General features: G+C 46.8%; 1 protein-coding gene across 3 annotated transcripts in view; it reads left to right on the top strand.

The window, feature by feature from the left end:
- The window catches only part of pcbp4 (poly(rC) binding protein 4), a 48,250-nt gene that overhangs the window by 7,559 nt on the left and 14,107 nt on the right, over positions 1-26,584 (top strand). For all 3 annotated transcript variants that reach the window (XM_062410332.1, XM_062410325.1, XM_062410336.1), the window contains exons 2-6: positions 13,389-13,433; positions 20,991-21,284; positions 21,379-21,402; positions 22,483-22,515; positions 25,734-25,850. In XM_062410332.1, coding sequence (XP_062266316.1) covers positions 21,138-21,284; positions 21,379-21,402; positions 22,483-22,515; positions 25,734-25,850 — 321 coding nt within the window. In that variant the 5' untranslated portion in view covers positions 13,389-13,433; positions 20,991-21,137. The remainder of the gene's footprint in view (positions 1-13,388; positions 13,434-20,990; positions 21,285-21,378; positions 21,403-22,482; positions 22,516-25,733; positions 25,851-26,584) is intronic.

Raw genomic sequence — 26,584 nt, 5'->3', positions numbered from 1 at the left:
CTGGATCCAGGAGCATCGGACCCGGCTCGGAAACAGATCACGTGTCTGGAGCCCGTTACCAACGATAAAGACCAACACGTGCTCAACTGGGACGAATCTCCTGGAGCCTGCTCAAACTGGGAGAATCTGAAAATCACCTTCTACACAGATTCAGGTTCACAGCTCCTGAAACTAATCAGGACTGAGAATTGAAGCTTTATTATCGTTCCATTGTTTACCTGGAGGTGACGGTTTGAAGGAGCAGCTCCGACGCTGAGGGTTTCTCCTTCAGAGACAAACAAACAGATGCTTGTTGGTTCTATCCCCTCGGGGGGGATTTGTCCTGAGAATCCAGCTGAGGAGCGTGAGGCCTTGTGACCGATGAGCTGCTCTGATGAAAAGCCTGAATCTGCACCTGCTCGTTCCACTAATTCATCTCAGTGAGGCAGCGTGGGGTTTATTTACCTTCCATCAGATGGTGTGTGTGTGTGTGTGTGTCTGTGTGTGTGTGTACGTGCCTGTGCATTAATTTACGACTATGTGTGTGTGTGTCTGACCTATGGTTGACATGCAACCTCGGTGGATTCCATCTATCACGCTTTTTTCAATCTCAGGTGTTTGGAGTGACACGGGCGAATATGTGTGTGTGTGTGTGTGTTTGTGTGTGTGGGTGTGTGTGTGTGTGTTACATAGTGCAGGTCAGTGTGGTGCACTGACACCAGCCTCTGCAGAGCTGGGATGAGAAACAGCCATTGATTCAGTTTTTTAATTAAAGGTCCTCAGGTGCAGCAACATTCAGCTGGATTAATGACAGACCTGTGTGTGTCTGTGTATGTGCGTGTGTGTGTGTGTGTGAGTGTGTGTGTCTGTGTGTGTATTCCAGTTCAATGATGATGTCCGAGTGAAAAGTTAATACTGACCATGAGGAGAAATTAACAAAAGCCTCCTAAAATTCAAAATTCCTTTTCTTTTCCTGTGTTGTGTTATAAACGTGACTTTGTGCAGAGACGCTATCAGTTTGTGTTGTGATGACCTGACACGTTGTTAAAGAGCTCGTTCACACCTGGTCTGGTTCAGAGCTTCGGACTCTCCAGTCCAGTGTGAAGCTGAACATCAGATGTGAACGGTTCCTCAGAGCAGAAGAGGGGTTCCTGGATCTGGATCAAACTGAACCGGGTTCTGATCCAGAGGGTTTAACAGTGAACACGTCTACACACGTTCAAATAACTCATAAAACACAGAGTAATAAAACACATCATCATCATATTTAACTGGAGCTTCTTCTCGTCTGAGACACGGGAGCTGACCCCCCCCCCCTCCCCCCCTCCTCCTCTGAATCAAGAGTACACAGAACCAAATAAAACCAACTCCTCTTCTTCCTCTGTTGTTGAACTTCAGGGAAATAAAACATCTTGATGGATCAAAGAAACTTCTTCTGACTCTAAACTCGGATTATGTCTCATAACTTTAAATCAGGGACGACGTCTTTGTCAAGAAAAGTCAACGTTATTATGTTTCTAATAATTATTACTTTTTAATGATTTAAAATAAGAGCCTGAGAGGATGACTTGGTTTCTTTTTGAGGAGCCTTCATGTCGTCCATCTTTACTTACTCTAACCATGAACCACTGATCACATGATTGTAGAAAGAAAACACACACACTCACACAGTCACAAGCATGCTATGTGTGTGTGTGTGTGTGTGTGCGTGTTAGGAGTTGTAAAATGGCTGCAGTAGGACACACACTCACATGTCAGAAACAATGTTCTTGTGTTTGTGTGTGAAGAAAAAGAGAAGAGACACATTTACCACCCACTGATTCATCGCACACACACACACACACACACACACACAGATACACACTTCTCTCTGTATGCAGTGTGTGTTGATGCGTCACTGCAGGTCATGGTTGTGCATTCGGACAGACATGCACACACAGACACACACACAGACACACACAGAGCTCCTCTGTGTCCTGACGCCTCCTCCTCTGTCACAAGGCCGAGCTTTGTCTGTCTCTCTCTTTACTTCCCTGTCTCGTCTTTTTTCCTCTATCCTCCTGGTCTGGAGCTGATTTCACATCTATAAGTTCCTGAAGTTATGGAACATTGATCGTTTCCAATAAAACAAAGTGAGGAAATGTGAAATAATGTCAAAAGGAAAAGTGTTAATATTGAACATTTCAGTAGTTTAATTGTTTTACATGATAATATTTCAATGAACCAGTGAACACTAGTTTAAAGAACAGACTGTTTCCTTAGAAATAAAACCAGACCACAGGAGGAGGTGGAGACAGAAACCAGTGATGAAGGGAAACCAAGCTCAGGCACAGACGTACGAGAGGAGGCAGAGAGAGAGAGACATGAAGGAGGGATGAAGGAGGACAAGTGAACAGCAGGGAAGCGAGAGCTTGAAGGATGTGGATGGAGGTGAAGAGAGAAACAGAGGAGCAGTAAAGAGATGGAGAAGAGCCACGAAAGAATCGTGAGCTGCTGGAAACGTGTCAGAGGAAGATGTGTTTCCAGTGGAGTGGAGCCGAGAGAGGAATTAAGAGGAAGAGGCTGAAAAGAGGAAGGAAGGAGGGAGGAGGAAGAGGAGGAAGGAGGGAGGAGGAGGAGGAGGAGGAGGAGGAAGGAGGAGGAAGGAAGTGTAGCAGCAGGGAGTTTAGCTCATGAACCAGGAACCTGCCTCGTTTCTCTTTTAATCTTCTAATGCACTCCCTGGATCCTGAGAGGAGAGAGGTTCACTACTGGTGGCTGAGCCTGAGAGGGGGAGTGGGGGGGGGGGGGGAGTGGACGGATGGACGGACGTGTCCCGCTGTTCAGAGCTGGTTCCACCGACCGAAGCTCAGCTGAGATCACAAACTGCTGATGGACATGGAGAGAGAGTTAGAGTCGGTCAGAAAGAGACTGACCACAGCGTGCACTTCCTAGAACAGATCAATACCAAGCTGCCTCCAGCCCCGTGTGTGTGTCTGTGTGTGTGTGTGTCTGTGTCTGTGTCTGTGAGTGTGTGTGTGTGTGTGTGTGAGAGTCCCTATGTGTGTGTGTGTGTGTGTGTGTGTGTGTGTGTGTGTGTGTGTGTGTGTCTGTGTCTGTCTGTGTGTGTCTGTGTCTGTGAGTGTGTGTCTGTGTGTGTGTCTGTGTGTGTGTGTCTGTGTGTGTGTGTCTGTGTGTGTGTGTCTGTGATGTCATATTGAACATCATGGCGTCCTGGAGCCGTCAGCTTCTGTTTTTATGATAAACTATCACACAAATACATTCATATTTCTGTTTCTACTTCTGCTCCTCCTGCTCTTCCTCCTCTCTCTCTCTCTCTCTCTCTCTCTCTCTCTCTCTCTCTCTCTCTCTCTCTCTCTCTCTCTCTTCTGTAATCCTCAATAAACTCTGATGTTCTATTATTAGATCAGCGTGAATGCTCGTGTTGGGAAATCGATTAAACTGACCCAGATTTATCACATCCTGGTATATTTAAGAATTAACGCGCTCTCACACAAACACACACAAACACACACACATGCATATGCATATACACGCTCGCACACACACACACAGAGTCACACTTTTGTGCATCAACTCACGTGACTCGACTACAAGGCCTCTGTTGTTTGTCAGTTTTACAGATTCATACGACTCAAAAATGTAATCTCCTGTAATATCTATAATTTATAGATTTTCACATATCACATCGTTTTTAACTTTTTGGCAACGCTTCATATTTTCCTTCTTTAATCTGCGTCAGTTAAATATTTACTGATCAGATCAAACTTCTTATTCCAGCAGATTTCATCTCCACAGACAATAAAGTGCATCTCAGCAGTTTGTAGCTTCATGATGCCAGTATGAAGAAGTGTGTGTGTGTGTGTGTGTGTGTGTGTGTGGTGTGTGTGTGTGTGTGTGTGTGTGTGTGTGTGTGTGTGTGTGTGTGTGTGTGTGACGTCAACCCTCGAGTTTCCTGCAATAAAATCCTCAAAACCAGCAGGAAGTCATTTCTCCATTAGATTTGATGAGGCAGGGAGTGTGGTTTGGTACTGAGTGTGTGTGTCTCTGTGTGTGTGTGTGTGAATGTGTGTGTTTTACCATGTGATTTTAAAGACTCTCTCTTGTGTTCTTCTCTTTGGTCGTCTCCTCCTCTTCATCACTGTCATCGTTGTTCTAGAGACTCGTGACACTTCACACGTGAAACTGATCAAATCCTCATTTGTGTTTGTGTTTGAGTTCTGATGTTTTATTTCTCTCCTCTTCCTCGTCTTCCTCCTCTTCCTCCTCTTCCTCCTCTTCCTCTTCTTCCTCCTCCTTCATCTGACTTACTGAAATATTTAACGAGGCCTGTTCTATTTTTGGGAAACGTCTGCCATTCACTCTGTAGCTTAGACTCAAAGCGTAATGGCTGCAGCTAAAGACTGACTAACAACACACACACTCACACACGCAAACACACACTCACACACACACACACACATCATTTCAAGCTAACGAGACGTTTATATTTTGTTGTCTTCCAGTTGCGTGTCCTCCTCAGTACTCGTGGTTTGTGCGTCTCCTGTGTGACTTCACTCGTTGTTTCTTCTCGTTGTGGGTCAGGATTATTTCTTTGTCGTTTGCTGAGTCATGTGACCTCGTGTGACCTCGTCCTGAGTCTCGTTCCATCTGCAGAGGTGAAGACAACAACTCCCATGATCCCGTGCTGCTTGATGACATCAAACTACAGATTGTGATGATTGTCCTGGTCACAGACTCTCACACGATATAAAACATCCGTCTCCTGACGCTTCAGCCTCAGGTGGAATAAAGTGACTCAGCAGGAAACGTGTGTAGAGCAGGATTACGACTGATGAGTCGGGACAGTGACTCATCAGCTTTTAATGTCTCCTGTGATGTCATGAGCATAAAGCAAACGCGTGTGTGTGTTCTGAGTTTACACATCGTAAACATTCTCATGAATCCTCCTGTAAATGAAATGTAGACGTGAGATGAATGATGTGACACAGTGATGAATATGGAGCGGAGACGTAAACAGGAGTAAAGTCTCACAGCTGCTCAAATGCTGAATTCATATTTGTAAAGGTTCAGTGAGTAGAATGCAGTGACATCTAGTGGTGAAGTGTCGTGTTGCAGCTGAACACCCTCACCTCTCATATGTTAGCCTGATTTGTAGAGAGAGGACGTGGAGACGTGTCTTCACTTTTATTTACTGTCAATCATCTAAACCTCATCATCACTACGGCTCAATGTTCACTTCAGTAAAACATCGTGAGTGTTTGAATTTATACTTTAACATGTTCAGGTCTGTTTTGTTTTGAGTGGACGTATCAGACCTTTCATTGACCTGCAGGGAAAAGAGTCGAGAGTTCTTCTGTTGGTTTGAATTTCTTCTCCGTCTGAAAGAATGTGATGAGAAAGGAGGAATGTGAGGGGGGGTTGGGGGGGGGGCACATGCACCTCCGCTTCCAGGCGCTGACCCAGCTGTCAATCACACTGACTGACAGGTTGTGTGTTTGTGTCTGAAATCAGAGTTCAGCTCACGCAGAGCGAGACTCTCTCTCTCTCTCTTCCTCTGGTTGCTCGCCCTCATCATCATCAGGACTTGGATTCCAAACCGTCACCTGTTAAACTCGTGACCCCGCCAGGTGGGCGGGGCCGGAGGGAGCAGGGGCGGGGCTTGTTTGATCGCTGCTCACTTCAGACACAGATTTCTAACGGCTCATGGACGAGATCGGAGAAAACTGCTACGATCCAATGAGGCTGGCGTGTGTGTTCGATCTGAAGAGACAACGTGTGTGTGTGTGTGTGTGTGTGTGTGTGTGTGTGTGTGTGTGTGTGTGTGTGTGTGTCTGTGTGTTATTTTAAATACCTCTGCAAACTCACTATGTTTTTGTTGCCGCTCTGGAATCTCCTCGTGTTTCCAAGTTGACGTCTTCTTCATCCTGAGATGTTTGTGTTCTTCCACCTGATCAAAGAACTTTGTTTATAGTATATTTGAGTGTTGTGTGTATTTTTGTGTAACATCACAGGTGATAAAACCATAGAAGAACAATGAGCTCAGGAGAGAATCATCTTCACGCATTAGAATCAGATGAGAACCGAGCAGACTCTCTCATGGATCTCTTTCCGGAGCAGGTCCGGTGAAGAGGAGGATCTGTGGACTGAGACTCTGAGAACCGCTCGGGACAATTTGCTCCTCGTTGATTCAGTCTCTACTTACATTGTGTAATTGCACGACTCTGCAGAAGTAATGAGGCGTGACTAACGGAGCTGAGAGGACACAGGGAGACGAGCTGCACGAGCTGCTTTCAAGCTGTAGAACCACTGGAGGTTCAGATCCTGCAGGGAGCTGTGACTTCCCTCAGAACATTACATTACTCCACGCTGACTCCTGATCATACAAATAAAACAAATGAGCTGTGAGACGATTGTGTTCAATCTCAAATGACTGCAGGAAACACAAAGAGCTGCTGAGAGAGCGACTGTGACTCACACGAGGTCGGGCCGGTGAACGAGAGCTCTCTGGAAACTGTCTGAAGTCAGTGGTCATGGGACATTTAGGGATTCAGATGAATGATGGGACATTTCACTTCTGTGTCTCAGGCTGCGTCCACAGTTTGTCAACAAGTCCAGAAGATTAAGAAGAGTCGGAGCAGGGACTTCTCTCCTCTGAGCACCAACCAGGTGGAAGTGGTACTGACATCACCTGAAGGGTAACTGACAGGAAGTGTTACTGACAAGAAGGGTAACTGACAAGAAGTGGTACTGACAGGAAGTGTTACTGACAGGAAGGGTGACTGACATAAGGTGTTACTGACAGGAAGTGTTACTGACAGGAAGTGTTACTGACAGGAAGTGTTACTGACAGGAAGTGTTACTGACAAGAAGGGTAACTGACAGGAAGTGTTACTGACAGGAAGTGTTACTGACAGGAAGGGTAACTGACAGGAAGGGTAACTGACAGGAAGTGGTAGTGACATCACCTGAAGGGTAACTGACAGGAAGTGTTACTGACAAGAAGGGTAACTGACAGGAAGCATTACTGACAGGAAGTGTTACTGACAAGAAGTGGTAGTGACAAGAAGTGTTACTGACAAGAAGTGTTACTGACAAGAAGGGTAACTGACAGGAAGTGTTACTGACAAGAAGTGTTACTGACAGGAAGTGTTACTGACAAGAAGTGTTACTGACAGGAAGGGTAACTGACAGGAAGGGTTACTGACAGGAAGCATTATCAATCAATCAATCAATCAAATTTTATTTGTATAGCCCATATTCACAAATTACAATTCGTCTCATAGGGCTTTAACAGGGTGTGACATCCTCTGTCCTTAACCCTCAGTAAGAGTCATGAAAAACTACAAAAAACCCTTTTAACAGGGTAAAAATATGTAGAAACCTCAGAGAGAGCCACATGTGAGGGATCCCTCTCCCAGGACGGACAGAAGTGCAATAGATGCCACGTGCAGGAGAACATCATCAATAACACATCAGACAGGAAGTGTTACTGACAGGAAGTGTTACTGAGAGGAAGTGTTACTGACAGGAAGTGTAACGGACTGGAAGTGTTACTGACAGGAAGTGTTACTGACAGGAAGTGTTACTGACAGGAAGTGTTACTGACAGGAAGTGTAACTGACAGGAAGTGTTACTGACAGGAAGTGTTACTGACAGGAAGTGTTACTGACAGGAAGTGTAACGGACAGGAAGGGTAACTGACAGGAAGTGTTACTGACAGGAAGTGGTAGTGACAAGAAGGGTAACTGACAGGAAGTGTTACTGACAGGAAGTGTTACTGACAGGAAGTGTTACTGACAGGAAGGGTAACTGACAGGAAGTGTTACTGACAGGAAGTGTTACTGACAGGAAGTGTTACTGACAGGAAGGGTAACTGACAGGAAGTGTTACTGACAAGAAGGGTAACTGACAGTAAGTGGTACTGACAGGAAGTGTTACTGACAGGAAGTGTTACTGACAGGAAGTGTTACTGACAGGAAGGGTAACTGACAGGAAGTGTTACTGACAAGAAGGGTAACTGACAGGAAGTGGTACTGACAGGAAGTGGTACTGACAGGAAGTGGTAGTGACAGGAAGCATTACTGACAGGAAGGGTAACTGACAGGAAGTGTTACTGACAAGAAGGGTAACTGACAGGAAGTGGTACTGACAGGAAGTGGTACTGACAAGAAGCATTACTGACAGGAAGTGGTACTGACAGGAAGTGTAACTGACAAGAAGCATTACTGACAGGAAGTGTAACGGACAGGAAGTGTAACTGACAGGAAGTGTTACTGACAGGAAGTGTTACTGACAGGAAGTGTAATGGACAGGAAGTGTTACTGACAGGAAGTGTAACGGACAGGAAGTGTTACTGACAGGAAGTGGTACCAACAGGAAGCGTTGCTGAAAGGAAGTGTTACTGACAGGAAGTGTTACTGACAGGAAGTGGTACTGACAAGAAGCATTACTGACAGGAAGTGGTACTGACAGGAAGTGTAACTGACAAGAAGCATTACTGACAGGAAGTGTAACGGACAGGAAGTGTAACTGACAGGAAGTGTTACTGACAGGAAGTGTTACTGACAGGAAGTGTAATGGACAGGAAGTGTTACTGACAGGAAGTGTAACGGACAGGAAGTGTTACTGACAGGAAGTGGTACCAACAGGAAGCGTTGCTGAAAGGAAGTGTTACTGACAGGAAGTGTTACTGACAGGAAGCATTACTGACAGGAAGTGTTACTGACAGGAAGTGTTACTGACAGGAAGTGTTACTGACAGGAAGTGTTACTGACAGGAAGTGTAACGGACAGGAAGTGTTACTGACAGGAAGTGGTACCAACAGGAAGCTTTGCTGAAAGGAAGTGTTACTGACAGGAAGGAGACCCAATCAGGAGAGAGAACCTCTGCATCATCGTTTACTAAAGTATGAAAATGACCAATTGAAATTATGAACTAACAAATATAAATAAATACAAACGAATAAATGGATGGACATTTTGTGTGTGTGTGTGTGTCTCTGTGTGTGTGTGTGTGCGTGTGTGTGTGTGTGTGTTTGTGTCTGTGCTGGTTTGTGTGTGTATGCTGGTGTACGTAGGGGTATTTGTGTGTATGTGTGTATTTGTGTGTGTGTGTGTGTGCTGGTGTGCGTCGGGGTGTGTGTGTCACAGATCCATATCCTGAACTGAAAGTACCTTCCCGTAAAAAGGTATCGATCCGTCCGTCCTCTCTCTCCTCCCTCACTCCATCTCAGTCTCTCTCTCTCTGGGGGGGTCTCAGGTTCTGAATCATTACTGTGTGGAGACAGAGGGATGGGGGGGGGGCGATGAAGAGGAGGATCGTATGACCCACCAGAGGAGAGGAGTGAGGAAGGACACAGAGATCAGATCATATGACAGAGAAGAAGGGAATGAAGTGCAGGAGGATGGAAACAGGAAGATGGATGACTGGTGTTAATGGGAGAGAGAGGAGGGTTAGTATAGTGGTGAGGTGAGGTGCATGATGGGAGTTGACAGGACGATGTGGGAGTGTAACACCTCTGATGGGCGGGGCTGGGGAGGGGAGGGGGAGGAGCCACCTACACTCGTTCTTTGTTCTTCTCTTGAAACTTAAACAGGAGGAGCTGGAAGTGATCATGTGACCTGGAGTCATGAATCTGAACCAATAATCATATGTGAAGTTGTGTGTCTCCTCCAGCTGTAAGGGAGACTGAAGACACATGAGACACAAGAGACACATGAGACACATGAGACACATGGAAAGGTTCTGGGCTCTATGGGAGGTTTATTGAATTCATGTTGATAGTTTTATAAACAGATGTGGACCAGTGACTGGTTGTGCTGGGAGAACCTGCTGCTTTGGGACTTTGCCACGTCAATGTAATGAACAGATTTCTGTTGATCTCATAAACCTTCTTCATCACCGAGGAATCACTGAGTAGCTTCTATAGCACTTTAATAGAAAATGTCATTTTTCTCCCCCCCCCGCTCTCTGTCTCAGAAACACTGTCTCAGAGTGTCCTCCACTGGAAAGGACCTCTGTGACTTTTCAATGAGGACGTTTCAGACATGAAGCTTCAGTTTATTCAACAAAAGCTTTTCTGAGAAGTTCTTGTAATAAATTAAAGTATAACAGTATTCCTCTGAGCTGATGACAGTTCAGACGTACATCACTCTGCAGCTTCTACTGGAGACAGAAAGAGACACAAGCTGCTGCAAACACAAGCTCAGTCGACTGAGACGTCTCTGACTGACAGGCTTCAACCTTCTGGAACCAGCTTGAATACTTGAATATCTCAGACAACCCAAATAATTCACTTTACTGTCACGCAACAGATATTTATATTTGAGAAGCTGAAGTGAAGACGGAAGAAAGAGAATAACTCTGAAGAATCTTAATAACTGGACCATGTGAGAAGCATCTCAGTCCATCAAGAACTTTCCCTTTAAGCATGACCCGCCACAAAATCACACTCACACTCTCACACACAAACACACACACACTCTAACACACACAAACAGACAGACACACACTTACACACACACACACGAGGCGTCAGTGATGTGTGATTCCAATCAGAACCAGCAGCTGACTGAACAGTCGTCTAATTAAAGGACATGTTGAAGAGCTTATTAAACTGTAGAACTCAAACCAGCCATTAAATCATCATCAACACTTCATCTGCGTCTGAATTATTAGATCTGACAAGTAATTCTACTGTGTGTGTGTGTGTGTCTGTGTGTGTGTGTGTGTATGTGTGCGTGTGTGTGTGTGTGTTGTGTAAATAAATCATCAGGTCTCTTTGGTCTTGATCTTGTGCTTCAGCTTTTCGTGTCGTCCACCCAGTGACTGAAGAAATTTTATTCTTATACCTGTCACATGTCCTCCCTCTTCATCCTCCTCCCTCTTCATCCTCCTCCCTCTTCATCCTCCTCCCTCTTCATCCTCCTCTCTCTTCGTCCTCCTCCCTCTTCATCCTCCTCCCTCCAGCACTTCTTCTCTTCTCTGTCTGGCTGCGTCTTACTCATTCTTTTATTTCCTTCACTTCCTCCACTGGCGTCTGAGACAGATCCTGGACAGGATGATTCCATGTTGTGTGTTTGAGGTTCCACTGATACAGACGCTGCTCATGTGTCTGATTCTTTATCGTTGTTCTCCACCTCCATCTCTTCTTCTCCACCTCCATCCCTTCTTCTCCGTCCTCCTCCACTCCGCTCTCCTCTCTGCGTCACGTCTGAGTGAGACCTCGTGGCTTCAGATTTGATCACACAGGAATGTGGTGATTTGATTTCCTGAAGCACATGATCAGTCTGTGAACAACAACACAACACAACACAACACAACACAACAACACACTGCAGGGAAAGTCCAAAAAATAATTGGTTCTTCTTCACTGACTTCTTGTTTCTGAGTAATTCTATGAGTAATAAATACACAGGCAGCACACTGTTAAAGGCACATACACACCTATCCCAATGCTACACACACACACTCACACACACACACACACACACACATACATCTAACCAGGGAGTGTATAAACTTTAACACACCAGCTGTCACTGTATTTCATCATCGACCTCTCTGATTCTTGTGTATGTGTGTGTGTGTGTATGTGTGTGTCTGTGTGTGTGTATTTGAATCAGAGTGTTGTGTTTAAGCGACTCATGTATTTTAGCGTTGCTTCTGTACTCGTCTGTCTCTTCTCTGCATCTGATTGGTTGGTAAAGCCTCTGCTGTGGTTGGTCGATCTGGATGCTGCAGGGTGAACCCCGCCTCTCGCCCCCTGCTGGCTGTGATTGGCTGCAGCTCCCCCCGCGGCTCACACTGATTGGATTAGAGGTGTAGATAATAGATGGATGGATTATATGAGTTGTTATTGGTTGATATTAAAAAACGATGCTGTCTCTCTCTATCTCTCTCTCTCTCTCTCTCTCTCTCTCTCTCTCTCCCTCCCTCCCTCTCTCTCTCTCCCTCTCCTCCCTCTCTCTCTCTCTCTCTCTCTCTCCCTCCCTCTCCCCCCCCCTCTCTCTCTCCCTCTCTCTCTCTTATTACAGTAAGTGAACATTGACTCTTTACCTAATGAGACTTTCACTATTCTCTAATGGATCTGCTCTTTGACACTAAATTGTAGAAGTCCATTAACAGTGTGTGTGTTTGTGTTTGTGTGTGTGTGTGTCGGTCAGTGCGACAGATAGAAGCCTCACACTCCCCCAAGACCTCATTATAGCTCTGAGGGGAGACACACACACAGACACACACACACAGACACACACTAAAGCTGCACTAACACGAGCCAAAGGTCTGAGGGCATCACAGAGAACTTAGCGAGAGTTCATTCATAGCCCAGGGTGAACACACACACACATACACAGAGTCACATACAGACACACACATACACACACACCCACACACTCTCTCTCACACACACACACACACACACACACAGTGAGGTCCCAGGATTCCTGTCCACTCAGTGAGTTCAGTGTCGTCTCTTAGTCTCGTCATCTCTCTGCAGTTCAATGTCAAACAGCTGAGTTACATCAGACACGTGCCCCGCCTGAGGCCGCTGTCCAGCTGACACACACACTCACACACTCACACACTCACACACTCACACACTCACACACACACCCACACACACACACACTCACACACACACTCACACTCACACAGACACACACACACACACACACTCACACACACACTCACACAGACAAACACACACACACACACACACACACACTCACACACACACTCACACAGACAAACACACACACACACACACACACACACACACACACACACACACACTCACACTCACACAGACACACACACACACACACACACCCACACACACACACACTCACACACACACACACACACACACTCACACAGACACACACTCACACACACTCACACACTCACACACACACTCACACAGACACACACACACACACACACACAGTGTGGAGGTAGAAGCTCTACAGTGAAATTTGATAAGAAGGTGAAGGTCTCCTGAATCGAGATGTTGAGTCTTGAATAAAGTGAGTAAACTCTGTGGTGATGTTTTCTGACCTGAGCCTGAAACACGTGAACGTCCTCGACTGCAGCTGCTTCCTGTCAAATCGTTGGTTCCATCCCTCCTTCTTTCACTTATTCTCACTCTCTCACTCGCTCTCAGCTCGCCCTCCGCCTCTCACATTTTCATTGATTTCTCAGAGAATGATTTGTGGATCTTGATGATGTCACTGTGTGGAGATCTGGATCTATAGAGTTCAGATGTGGTTTCATGAGGAGACGGCTGGTGACAGTCTCTCTGAGGTCACCTCCCTGTCAGATATCATTTCATGTTAATATGGAATCTGTCGTGTTGATCTTCAAAGTGAAGTTCAGTCTCTGAAGCTCTCCTTGTTTCTGTCTCACAGGATCGATCCAGTGATGTCGTGGTGTCCACAGATCTGATACATCAGGTAAGATCTTCTGATGCTGGGAGAACTCTGTGAGTTCAGCCACTGGGACACGTTCGACCTCTGTGACCTTTTACAACCTTCACTGACAGTTTGATGCTGTCACGTGACCGAGGAGTGTTCATCACGAGCTCCAGTCTGACACATGTGTCCTCATCCTCCTGCTGCGATGGTCCCCGGTCTACTGGTCTGTCCTGTGGGGACGTCCACTGCCTCAGCTCTTCATTAGGTTCAGACCTTCATGAGGCCGTCACTGTAGTGCTGAGATGTTTGAATCCCTCTCCTCATCAGTTCAGAAGCTGCTGGACTCGAACCCTCTGACTGAGTGTGTTTTCATATACCTGTGAGGACCAACGTGAGATCAAAGAGTTAACGAGACAAAACCTTTCTCAGTTTGTTTGTTCAGAAAAGAAATACATGAAAAGATCTGAAGCTCCCACTGAGATCACAGTGAGGAAAGTATCTGGATGTGTTCTTAACTGAGTTTCAGTCTTTTCCTCTTATCTTGTCATGTGACATTAATCTTAAATTTTACGTCCATTTTAAAACACGGCTGCTGGTGTTCTCCCCGTCTCCTCACAGTCAGACTCATAGGCCTGTCAAAATAATGTGATGTCACTATCAAGCGGCTGAGAACGCTCGGCTCTGATTGGCTGCTCTCGAACATGTTTGTGTTCTATTTTCATATCCTAAGTTTTTAATCTTTCTTTTGTTGTAAAAGACTTTCAGATTCTGTGAAAACTCCTCTGTCCTCTGTCCTCTGTCCTCTGTCCTCTGTCCTCTGTCCTCTGTCCTCTGTCCTCTGTCCTCTTTCCTCTGTCCTCTGTCCTCTTCTCTTTCACTTTCCTGTACCTCCCTCCATCCTTCTGCATCTTATCCATTTTTATATCTTCTTCCTTCCGTCTCAGCGTTCTTCTTTTAAATGACTGTTGTCTTCTCTATCCTCTCTCTCTCTCTCTCTCTCTCTCTCTCTCTCTCTCTCTCTCTCTCTCCCCTCTCTCTCTCTCTCTCTCTCTCTCTCTCTCTCTCTCTCTCTCTCTCTCTCTCTCTCAGCTGCCAGTTAGTGTGTAAACTGCAGCAGCTCGACCGTTGCCGCTTGTCTTCATCCAGTAGAAAGAGTCAGAGCAGGAATCCGATGGATTTGGGTCAACAGCTCCGTCGGCCTCACAAATCCTCACTTTAACTTCAGAGCCTAAACGTTGTTTTGCTGAATTAGTTGTCGTTCTCTCCCGTTGTCGTCGTTTCCAGATTTGTTGGAGATCTTCTGATGAAGGGAACAGGTCGTGATATCTCAGACTTGTTACTTTGAGAAGTTGGACGGATCATAAAAAGAGAATAAATCGTCTCCACTTCACGTCCTCCACACTCGAAGCTAACGGGCGTATGTGGGACACGCGGGGGGGGGGGGGGGTCGAGCACTGTGTGACTTCCAGCTTAGCATTGGATAAGTCACGCATCAAAATGAAGCTTCAGTCTTTTTAAAGCTGCTGCTTCTCAGTCGCTGACTTCAACCACGTCCCTGAGACTTGACTCCTCTGCTTCCTTCAGCTCGCTGGTTTGATTCCCAGACGCTACCTGAACCCTGAGCTGAGGTCACAGGGGTCGAGTGAAGGGGCAGACGTACAACAGGAGCTCATTTCCTGCTGCCGTCTCCAGACCACTTTCCTTTTCATAGCGTCTGTGCTCGTGTTTAAAAGAATCCTCATTCAGCAGCTGACTCTCAGTCCTGTGAAACCTCAGAACCTCAAACACAACTGGATCAAGTCTCTGAGCAGAACTGTGATGTACGTGTGTGCAGCGGGTTGAAGGATCCAGTTGGATGATAATGGCCACTCGGGTTTGTTGAGCTTCTAATGCAATAAGTGCTCCATGACTTCCTGCCTGTTATTACCCAGAAGCCCCTGCTCCCCCCCACACACCGCCGTGTTTCTCCTCATCCCACCAGCTGCTGCCCTTCTTCATCTGTCGTTCTTCTCTTTCATCGACGGGTGTGAGCGTCTGACTGAGGTGCAGTTGATTTAAATATCATGGAAATGGTGGAAATAGATCTGCTGCTGCTTCTCTTGATGTTTTCCTCTGTTTCCCTCGATGCTCGTGACAAACTGTTCAGTGGAGCTGCAGAAATGAGAGATTGTCCATGACAGTTGTTTCTGTTCATCTCTTTGTATCCCCCCCCCCCTCCACTACACCTCATGACGAGGGGGGGGGGGTATCGGTGTCTCTCAGAGATGAGACAAGTGTCTCTTGAGCGGAGGAGACGGTTGAAAACAAGTCTCCTGCAGCAGCGAGGGAGAACACGGCTGAATGAGCGCTTGATCTCCACACAGAGAGGAGGAGGGGGGAGGGGGGAGGGCGGGGATTAGAGGGGAAGAGACAGATGTAGAGAGAGCAGCACGACTGAAAGACGAATCACACATCTGGATTAAAGTGAGGACAGGAGACTCAGGAGGTTTGTGTGTCTGTGTGGAGACTCGCTCCAGGGACGTGATGCATCACAGTGTCCTCCTGGAGGAAGACATCCTGCATCCTATTCCCAACTAGGATGTGAGTCGAGATCGAACCTTCAGCCAACTGATCCTGATCATCCAGATGATAACAAGAAAAAATTATATAAAAAATTCTGTGAATTTAGAAACATGGATGAAGGTTCAGTTTGCTGCTGTGGAGACACTCGGGCCTGAAGACATTTCACAGACTTGAGACTTTTTATAGGACGATAATGAAATCATGATGTTTTGATCTTGTGACCATCACACAGGACGGAGCACACACACAGACACACACACACACACACACACACACAGTATAACTGACTGGTAGTTGACCAGCAGGAGTCAGGTCTAATTTAAGACGTGTGCAGACCAATAAAAACCAGATCCTGTTTGTCTGCTGGATTCCTCTTCCTCTTCTCCTCTTCCTCTTCAAGTGGTCGCACGATATAGAAGAAGAACCTGATGATTTTTCACATGATTATTTCGCTAGTTATCATTTTTCTAATCTTTGGTATCGGCGTCCTGCAGGAGAATGACTGTTTCTAAATGATCAGGTTCCCAGTTTCAGGAGGAACAGCTCGTTCCGAACAGGAAGCTTCAGAGCGGCCCCTAGTTTACCTGAATTTAAATGATATCACAGTTGTTATTTTAATGTTTCTCAGCGTGTTTACTCTTTTAAACGAGAAGATATGGTAGATCTTCTCTGGGAATCCACATGAACCCGCCCTGTAGGAGACTCTGAGGTCAGCTTTGATCAAAACTCGAGAATCATGAGGGAAAATCTGCCAAAGGATGTTTCCTGAACCGTCCTGTGAGTCAGTGTGAGTCAGTGAAACCTCCTGACTCCTGCTCTGTGCCGTGAATCAGATGGAAATCAGAGTTGTGTGGTTGTGTTGTGTGTGAGTCTCTGCCAGACGTGGTCCTCCGGTGTCCTCGTGTCCGGGCTCTTTGTGCTTCAGTCCTCTGATCTGCATATCCTGTGCTGGTATTCAAATGCTCCCCGTCTGCCAGAGAGTGACATTTGAATAAAGTGAGAGCTCTCTCTTCTCACTCGGTGGCCTGAGAGACGACACAAATGTCACAGCTGCATATTTATCATCTGCATCTGATTGCTTCTGTGTCTCTGTCCTTCATACGTTAGAAACTCCTGCTGCTGTCTGCCTCCAACAACCACTGCAGCTCAGGTGCTTCTCATATCATCTGGGATATATCTGACTTAGAAGGAATTTAATATCATCAAGAAATTCCCGAATTCAGGCTGCTCCGAGGATCTGGACGAGCTGTTGTGAAGGTCAGAGCGAGGGTGAAGGTCAGAGCGGGGGTGAAGGTCAGAGCGAGGGTGAAGGTCAGGGCGGGGGTGAAGGTCAGAGCGATGGACAGTAACACAACCGGGATTATTCAAATGTCTGATTCACGCAGGAACTCTACAAAGTGTCATTACAGGGTTTTCATGCAGCTCAGAAACAAAAAGGATTATGTTCCTTCTGTCTGTGTGAACTTTACTTTGTGTGTGTGGGTGTGTGTCTGTGTGTGAGTGTGTGTGTTAGTGTGTGTATGTGTGTGTCCGTGTGTGTGTGAGTGTGTGTATGTGTGTGTCTGTGTGTGTGTACCTTCACACAGTTCATTCATATCACCATTTGTGTCTAAATCACTGAAGTTTCTGTTGTTTTCTAAACACTCAGATTTTAATCAGTTTGGATGTGTAACCGTGTGTGTGTGTGTGTGTTTGTGTGTGTGTGTGTGTGTGTGTGTTTGTGTGTGTGTTTGTGTTTGTTGTTTTGGCATGTCTATGTCTGTGTGTTTGTGTGTGCAGGCTGCACATTTTTTCTGCTCTTTGTTTGTGTGTTTACCAGTACTGTGTGTGTTTGTGTGCATTTTTGTGTGTGTGTGTTTAACCTGCTCAGCTGTGACAAAACATGACAAGGTCACTGCTGTCAGTTACCTGTCACACAAACAAGCAAACACACAAACACAACACAACACTTATCGTATCAAATATGCATCTTCCACTTATCAGAGCTGAAGCAGATGTCAGAAGGTGACGTGTCCTCTTAAGTCCTTGTTACACACGCACACACACGCACACACACACACACACACACACACACGCACGCACACACACACACACACACACACTTTGACTGGCAGCATGTAAATGTTGAACACACAATGCAAATCACTCTTCCTCGCAGCTGATTGGTTGGCTGGATGTTCATCCCGACCAACCAGGAAGCTGATTGGACGAGAGACTCAAAAGAATTTCACTTCTTCATGTTTCCATCCTCTAGTTCAGTTTGTGCTGCGTCAGCATCCTGACTTATTGTTAGCATCCTAGCATTAGCCTGTCCATGTAATTACAGTGATTAGCAACAGCAGTGGAGTGGGGGGGTACTCTCTCTTTCTCTCTCTCTTTCTCTCTCTCTCTCTCTCGCTCTCTCTCTCGCTCTCTCAACTTTAAGTCCTTTCTTCTCTTTTCTCATCCTTATCTCTCCCCCACTCCTACTCTCTCTCTCTCTATTTATCTGTCTCTCACTCCTCCCCGAGACTCACTTGTCTTTAAATAGAGGCTGCAGTCACACACACACACACGCACACGCTCACACACTCACTCACACACACACACAAACACACAGACACACTCACACACAAACACACACGCACACGCTCACAAACGCACACTCACACACAAACACACACGCACAGGCATACACGCACTAGTGATGACCAGCTTTCCACCATCCCATGCCATGACATCATCACCTGATGGTTTTAGTCGCACACACACACACACACACACACACACACACACACACATTAGGAGCACTGGAAGTATCTTTAAGTCCCAATGGATTATGGGAGCTGTAGTTTTTAAACTAACGCTGAACAAGAGACTGCACTGAGTAACGAGGCGAGACAGGAAGTGACATCATGGCTGTCTCTCTCTGTCAGTAGAGCACACGTGCACACACATCCACGTGCACACTCCTCCCACAGACGTTTTTCTCTTTTCTTTAATATTTCCAGTTTTCCGGTCGAGTCGACCTCGGTGTTGTGATTTAAATCTGGCGGCTGCTGTTTAATCCAATCAGCTCAGAGGAATGAGTTGTTGGCTCTGTGTTTAATCCAATCAGGTTTTTAGGAATCAGTTGTTGCTGGCCAGAATCAATCAGACCTGCCCCCCCCCTCCCTCCCCGGTAATCAAATCCAATACCAAGATTTATGGTCGTGGAATAAATTCAGCCTGTGTCCTTTCTCTGTGTGTTTCCTCTCTTTTCATCACTCTCTCTCTCTCTCTCTCTCTCTCTCTCTCTCTCTTGTCTTGTTGTGGAGACGTTGATGTGATTCGTTTGGTCCATGTCCCATCTGCTAACATGGCAGAGGCAGACCTATACTGCAGTCAGCCACCAGGGGGCGACCTGGATGTTTTGGCTTCACTTATAGGAGCCATCATGTCGTCCATCTTTAGTAACAATCTGTTGTCATGAGGCACAAGGGGGACCACGTTGTGTTTCCCTGTGATTGGTTGTTGTCGCCGCCAGCTACAGACACGCCCACCTTCATTTTGCAGAGAACTGATTGTCGACCTCATGAACCTGGATTCATCCCCCCCCCCCGTCCATTTCTTCAAGGACAGGCCCACAGGGATGTTAAGTGTGTGTGTGTGTGTGTGTGTGTGAAGGTTCAGTCATATATGACTCAAGGGGGGGAGGGGTTAACGTCCTGTTGAAGCATCTGAGAGAGCCTCAATAATTCATCTGTATTTAATGTATGTATTTGCATCTCTCTCTCTTCTTTCTACACACACACACACACACACACACACACACACACACACACACAACACACACAGTAAATACATAATGCATCCTCTCAAATACTCTGCCTCATGCAGTCAGGCACATGCAACAGTCCAGTGCACACAAGTACAAGGATGCACACACTTTTACATACATGGTTTTATAACACAGACACACACACACACACACACACACACACACACACACAGACACACAATCAAACAGTTTCACTTTGTGTCACTTCCTCCTCTCACCAGGTGATTGTGTGAAGGCTCTGCTCTTCATCCTGCTGAAGTGTGGTTGTGTGTCTGTCTCTGTGTGTGTGTTGTTGTGAGACGCAGCTCGTGCAGCATGGCAGACAGCCTGCATCATGACCTACTTTGGCAGATTGTGTATTTTTTATGAGACTGGGAGGTGCAGTCGCTCTTACTGCTAATGGAGATGCACAGAAATACACAGTTTGTAGCATACAAATGATACAAACACGCACTCACACACACAATCACACACACACACTCACACATGCACACACACTCAAGTACTAATAAGAGCACAGTAATCAATGATTAGCTTCGTTTTTCCCACAAACAGAAGAATGAAGAAATGAAACGTGAAGATCCACATGAACTGAAATCATCATCATCATCATCATCATCTTCATCATCATCATCATCATCATCATCATCATCAGTGGGGGAGTGGTCAACACGGTGACCCAGTTCTAACGGGACCTGCTTCAGTTTGGGTTCCTCTAAACTATTCTCCACAAACCTTCACTTGTGTTGGACTGAAGGGAACATCTGAGATTCTGGTGTTCTTCGGTCCTTCAAGGAGAACTCTGGATTTGTGATGATGGGCTGAAGGAATAGAGTTTCACGTTAAAGTTGTAATCTGTGACATTTCACCAGCTGAGGCTCTTTCACACCTTGTTTGGTTCAGACCTGAAGTGTAGCACCCCCCCCCCCCACCCAGCTGAGAACACGCCCACGTTTGTCCGTCTACAAACCAATCAGAGTCGAGTATAAGTAGACTCCGCCCACGCGGTGTAGCTCCTGCTCCTGGATCTGCTGACTTCATCTCCGAGATGAACATCAGTTTTTCTTCTTTATGAATCTGTGGAAACAGATCCGATCAAAACTTGAGCTTTTAAAATTTGTGTGAATAAAGAACCTTGAATGTTCACAGCTGGAGTGTGTCTGTAGAGATGAAGTGGACTGACCCCCGTGGACCTGTGAGAGTCCTCATGTGTCTCCTCTTTGTCCGTCCCACAGAGCTGAGGGAGGACCAGGGACGTGGATAAACCTCTGACGCCAGCTCCACCTCGCTCCAGGGCTCTCAGAAGGTTCCTCACCAGGTTCTCCAAAGGGTTCTCTGTGCTGCTCTGGAACGCTCCATACGCCTCAGGGCCTCAGACCTTCATGCGTCTCCCAGCGGCAGACTCCACCCACACCTCCACCCACCACACCACCACCACCACCACCACCACCACCATGAGCTGTGACCGGGAGTTTGGAGACGGGGCCATGGGCGTCACGCTCACACTGCGGCTGCTCATGCACGGGAAGGTGAGGGGGGGGGACTGATGTTCACTTTGTACTCTGATATTGTGTTCATCTTGTTGTCAACAACCCTGAACATCTTGTGTTTGTGTCTCCTCAGGAAGTAGGAAGCATTATCGGCAAGGTGAGTCCCGCTTCATACCTTCTCCTCCTGTGTCTAACTGAGTTCTTTGATAAAGCTGCAGAACATCAGGAGATGAAGGAGATCACTCTGTGGCTGGTCGAGGGGAGGAGCTACAGGAGCAACTACTGTACCTGTCAGGAGTCTTTGAGCAGCTTTAAACATTTACATATACAATCATCTCCCAGCACCTCTGACCCTCCCTCATCTGTGAACCCCGGTGTCCTCCTGCTGCACAGAGATGAGTTTAAATGAGTTAATATAAGATTTCATTCAGCTCCTGTCAGTTCAACCTCTCGTGGCTGAAAAGGAGCAAATCTAACTGAGAACGTGTTGAATTCAAATTAAAAACCAGCAGGATTTTATTTAAGATGTGAGATGATGACCACGGCCCCATCACACACGGGTCCCATCAGCATTAAGACCCCCCCCCCCCCCCCTCCTCATCACTCACAGTGTGCGGGCTGCTCTGACATAAAGACGCCATGAAAGTGACATCACTGAGCTGCTCTCTGGGTTCCTCCCAGCATCACCAGTGCTGCCACAGCAGAACCGATGTTAAACTGGCTGATGTGACGCAGGAGTCAGAGCAGATCATCTCCTCCAGCTCAGGACCAGTGAGCAGAGCTGAACATTACACACAGTGTGTTTCGGTTTTAATCTTCTTTTATCACAGGAACATTTTCCTGTCACACTCAGACCTGTTAGCAGAGCAGCTGCTGGGGGGGGGGGGGGGGGGGGGGGCATGCATCCTATCACAACCACAGCAGACATTTCCAGATCTTAGATTAGTGGAGTCTATTCACGATGTCACATCAGGTCAGGAAGGCAAAGCGTTCAGGGTCATGTGAGACTGTGGCGTCAATTAGAACCATATATTAATTTATCAGATGAAGCCTGAATATCTGTCACACGTGAGGAACACGTTAGGAACACATTAGGAACACGTGAGGAACACGTCCTGCAGGTCCTTGGCAGTTAAAGCTTTTCATAAAACATTTGATAAAGCTCAGTCGAGAGATGAATGTTATTTTACCTTTTAGAAAATTAATTTAATTCAACTTGTGTTTCTTATTTCTTCAGAAAGGAGAAACAGTGAAGAGAATACGAGAAGAGGTAAGACTCCTCCTCCTCCTCCTCCTCCTCCTCCTCAGACCTTCATCTTCATTCTGTCTCTTACTAATCCTCAATAGTCCTTTAAACACATCCTGCTAATCACATTTGAAATCAACACAAATCTATAATGACAGGAGTCGATCTATAGACGCAACAACATCATGAGAATCATCTGTATCCAACAGGATTATGAATCTGTTATAGATTCTTCTTGAAGCTTTCAGTCGGTAACTTGGAGGTGGAGATTCTCAGAGGAGAGAAGGTCCTCGTGCAAACACACGGGAAACGAGAAGTCATCACAAAGAGTGTGTTAGCGCTGTGTGTGTGTGTGTGTCTGTGTGTGTGTGTGAATGAACCTGGAGAAACAAACATGGAGCGTTATAACAGATCCTCGTTGATAAATCACAGAAGCTCTTAGATTCAGGCTCCAAACAAACAAAGCTGCTGAAGACTTGTTCTGTGTCTCTTGGGAGGACACTGATAATCCTGAGGAGACATTTGAGTTCAGCTCGTCCTCTTTCTGCAGCGTTCTGTACTTCAAGCTTTACTGTGATAAACACAAACATGACGTAGACCTCTTCAAACACAGAAGTGAGACGAACTCATAAAACACTTCATTAATCATGTGAAACTGAACTGACCTCACGTTGACCTCTGAGAGGGGAAGAGAAAACACGAGTCTGAAACTCACAGGAAACATGAATATTTAAATTGGTCTTTGCTTCTCAAGGACAAACACAGGATCTACAGTTCTACTGGATTTATACACTAGGTCCTCACATTACTCACACACACATACACACACACACACATACACACACACACACACACCATCGTTCACTCTCTGTAATGAAATGCACACTGTATGAAATCCAGAGATTCAAGGCTGCGCTTCTGCACAATGCCAACGTTTTGAAAAGGCTTTTGGCACCGAATCCCCCCCCCCCCACACACACACACAGATAGAGACACACACCCACAAACACACAAACACACACACACACACACTCAGTCCCTGCAGCGTGACTCTAATAAACCAGAGCAGTGTAATCCAGTTGAATGACACCACCGTCCATCCTTCCTCCAAATGAAGAACGACGACAAACTGCTGCTTGTGTCACTCATTAGAGTGGGGGGGGGGGGTGAAGGAAGATTGTGTTCACACCACAGACTCAATGGACGACACAACGTCTCACTCTGATTGGTTGAGTTTCATCAAAGGATCAAACACAGGAGAACTCGTTGGATTCAAACCAAACGTTTTATTATTCCTGAAAAAGATTTGGAGACTTCAGGAAAACAGATATTATCAAAACGCTAAAAGAAGGGGGGAGGAGGAGAGATGAGGAGAGAGGAGGAGAGAAGAGGGAGAGGAGAAGAGAGGAGGAGAGAGGAGGAGGGAGGAGGGAGAGGAGGAGAGATGAGGAGGGAGGAGGGAGAGGAGGAGAGATGAGGAGGGAGGAGGGAGAGGAGGAGAGATGAGGAGGGAGGAGGGGGGAGGAGGAGAGAGGAGGAGAGAGGAGGGAGAGGAGGAGGGGGGAGGAGGGAGGAGGGGGGAGGAGGGAGAGGAGGGGGGAGGAGGCGGGAGGAGGAGAGAGGAGGAGAGAGGAGGGGGGAGGAGGAGAGAGGAGGGAGAGAGGAGGGAGGAGGAGGAGAGAGGAGGAGAGAGGAGGGAGAGGAGGAGGGGGGAGGAGGGAGGAGGGAGAGGAGGAGAGAGGAGGAGAGATGAGGAGGGAGGAGGAGAGATGAGGAGGGAGGAGGAGAGAGGACGCAAAGGAAACAGAGGGATGGAGGACATGATGGACGGGTCAATAGGAGGATCAGATCGGAGATAAATCAGTGATAATGACGCTCATGAGATGAAATGATAAATGGACGGGAAGGAGTGGATGAATAATAGATAGATAGATAGATAGATAGAGAGCATTTTCAATCGCCCCCTGGTGGCTGTCTGCAGTTAGTTCATAAGCCCTCCTCCTCCATGTTAGCAGATGGGACATGGACCAAACTAGAGAATCATAATAGTTCAATAAAAGAAAAGTTTCTGTGGTTTCAGTTCTTCTCTCTGATGTTTGTTTGAGTTTGTTTGAGACTGACTCCTGATTGGCCGATAGTAAGTGTGGGCGGGACCATGATAACGGTAACTTCATCGTCAAGATGGCAGCGTTCGTCTCTCGGCTTCATTTCTGAAAGAGGTGGAGACGCGTCGTCCTCTTTGTTTATAACTTGTGAATCGTAGAAGTTAGATGTGTAGGAACGTGTTTGTGAGGACGATGAAAGTCTGAGAGTCAAACTCCGCCTCCTTCAGGATCTTCTCTGATTCTCTTCTTCTGTTTATCTCCTCCTGACACCTTCGAATGGTTATTACTGCTCCATCTCTTCTCCTCCTTTTTCTCCTCAAATATTTGCATATTCTCTCCTCCTGATCCTCTCCTCCTCTTCCTCCTTCTGATCCTCTCCTCCGCTTCCTCCTTCTGATCCTCTCCTCCTCTTCCTCCTTCTGATCCTCTCCTCCTCTTCCTCCTTCTGATCCTCTCCTCCGCTTCCTCCTCCTGATCCTCTCCTCCTCTTCCTCTTATTAAATCTCCAACCCACTCTCTTTCCTCTCCTCCATTTCCTGGGCTTGAATCTCCCTCCATCTTCCTCCTCCTTCATCATCCTAATCTTTCTCTCCCTAATCTCCAGAATATTCTCATCACCGTCTCATTTCCTCCTTTGCTCTCCTTCCTCCCCCCCCGTCTCCCCCCCTCTCCTGAAAACCTTGATATACTACATTGCTCTCCTCATCTGTCTTGCCTCCCTCCCTCCTTCCTTCCTTTCCTCCTTACTTCCTTTCCTCCCTTCCTCCCTCTCTCCTTCCTCTTCCAGCCTCCGTGTAATCCCTCTCTCCTCCTGCATCACAGGTGAATCTCGTAGCGGGGGGGTCAGTGTGGCGACAGTGGTTCTCCTCCTCTTCTGTCTCGGCCCAAATAGCCCCCCCCCCCCCCTCCCCCACTAATGTGTTTTCTCTCTCCCCCCGTCCTCCCTCCTCCTCCCTCGTTCACAACTCACCTCCCTTACTTCATCATGTATTTCCTCTTCCTCCCTTTGCATTATCCCCACATCCACCCCCCCCCCCCCCCCGGCCCTGTCCCTCCCCCCTCCCCTCTCAAAATATTCCCTCAACCCCCCCCTCACCCTCTCCCCCCCCCCCCCCCCCGTTCTGTCTGGACCCACAGAGCAGTGCCAGGATCAACATCTCAGAGGGTTCCTGTCCGGAGAGGATCATCACCATCACAGGGCCGACGGACTGTGTGTTCAGAGCCTTCACCATGATCACATTCAAACTGGAGGAGGTACACACACTCACACACACTCACACACTCACACACACACACTCACACACCTCAGAGCTCCCAGCAGAGTTCCCCCCCGAGCTGCTCTGAGTGAAGTGCGTAACCTTTATTTCTCTACAACCTGGCTGCTCGCTGGCAGGGAGCCGTTTACTATATGTCTAATGGGATTGTCTGACCTCCGTCTCAACCACACACACACACAGACACACACACACACACACACACACACACACACGCACACACCCTCTTCAGGGAGTTTGGCTCTTCTCTATCTGTACATGTGTTTCTTCCTCTCCTGCTGTCACGACCCCTCTCAGGAAACCGACAGTAAGATAATAAGTAAAACTTTAATGGATACACAACCCTCGGTGTCTGACAGTGAAGGAAACCTGCAGTCACCATTGTTGTGGAGACAGACACACAAACCAATATTTATTTAGATAAATAACTTTATTAATTAGTTAAACTCCACGTGAGTCAAATTAAATCAAACTATGACTTTGGCTGCAGAGACCTGGAGAGGAGGAGGAGGAGGAGGAGGAGAATCAGAGAACGGTAGATGGGCGCTGAAAGGGTTTTAAATATGGAATGAAGACAGTGAGTGAGAGGTGAAGAGAACAAGAAGAAGAGAGCGAGAGAAGCAGGGTTTAAAGAACGCCCAGAGAACGAGAGAGAGAGAGAGAGACGAGGAGAGAGAGGGAGCTGTGAAAAGTTAATGAGATTGAAAAGAGGAG

The sequence above is a fragment of the Platichthys flesus genome, chromosome 2 (assembly GCF_949316205.1).
Source record: "Platichthys flesus chromosome 2, fPlaFle2.1, whole genome shotgun sequence".
NCBI classification, from domain to species: Eukaryota; Metazoa; Chordata; class Actinopteri; order Pleuronectiformes; family Pleuronectidae; genus Platichthys; species Platichthys flesus.
Note: the sequence above shows the minus strand (reverse complement) of the source record. Positions and strands in the feature narration are given on the sequence as shown.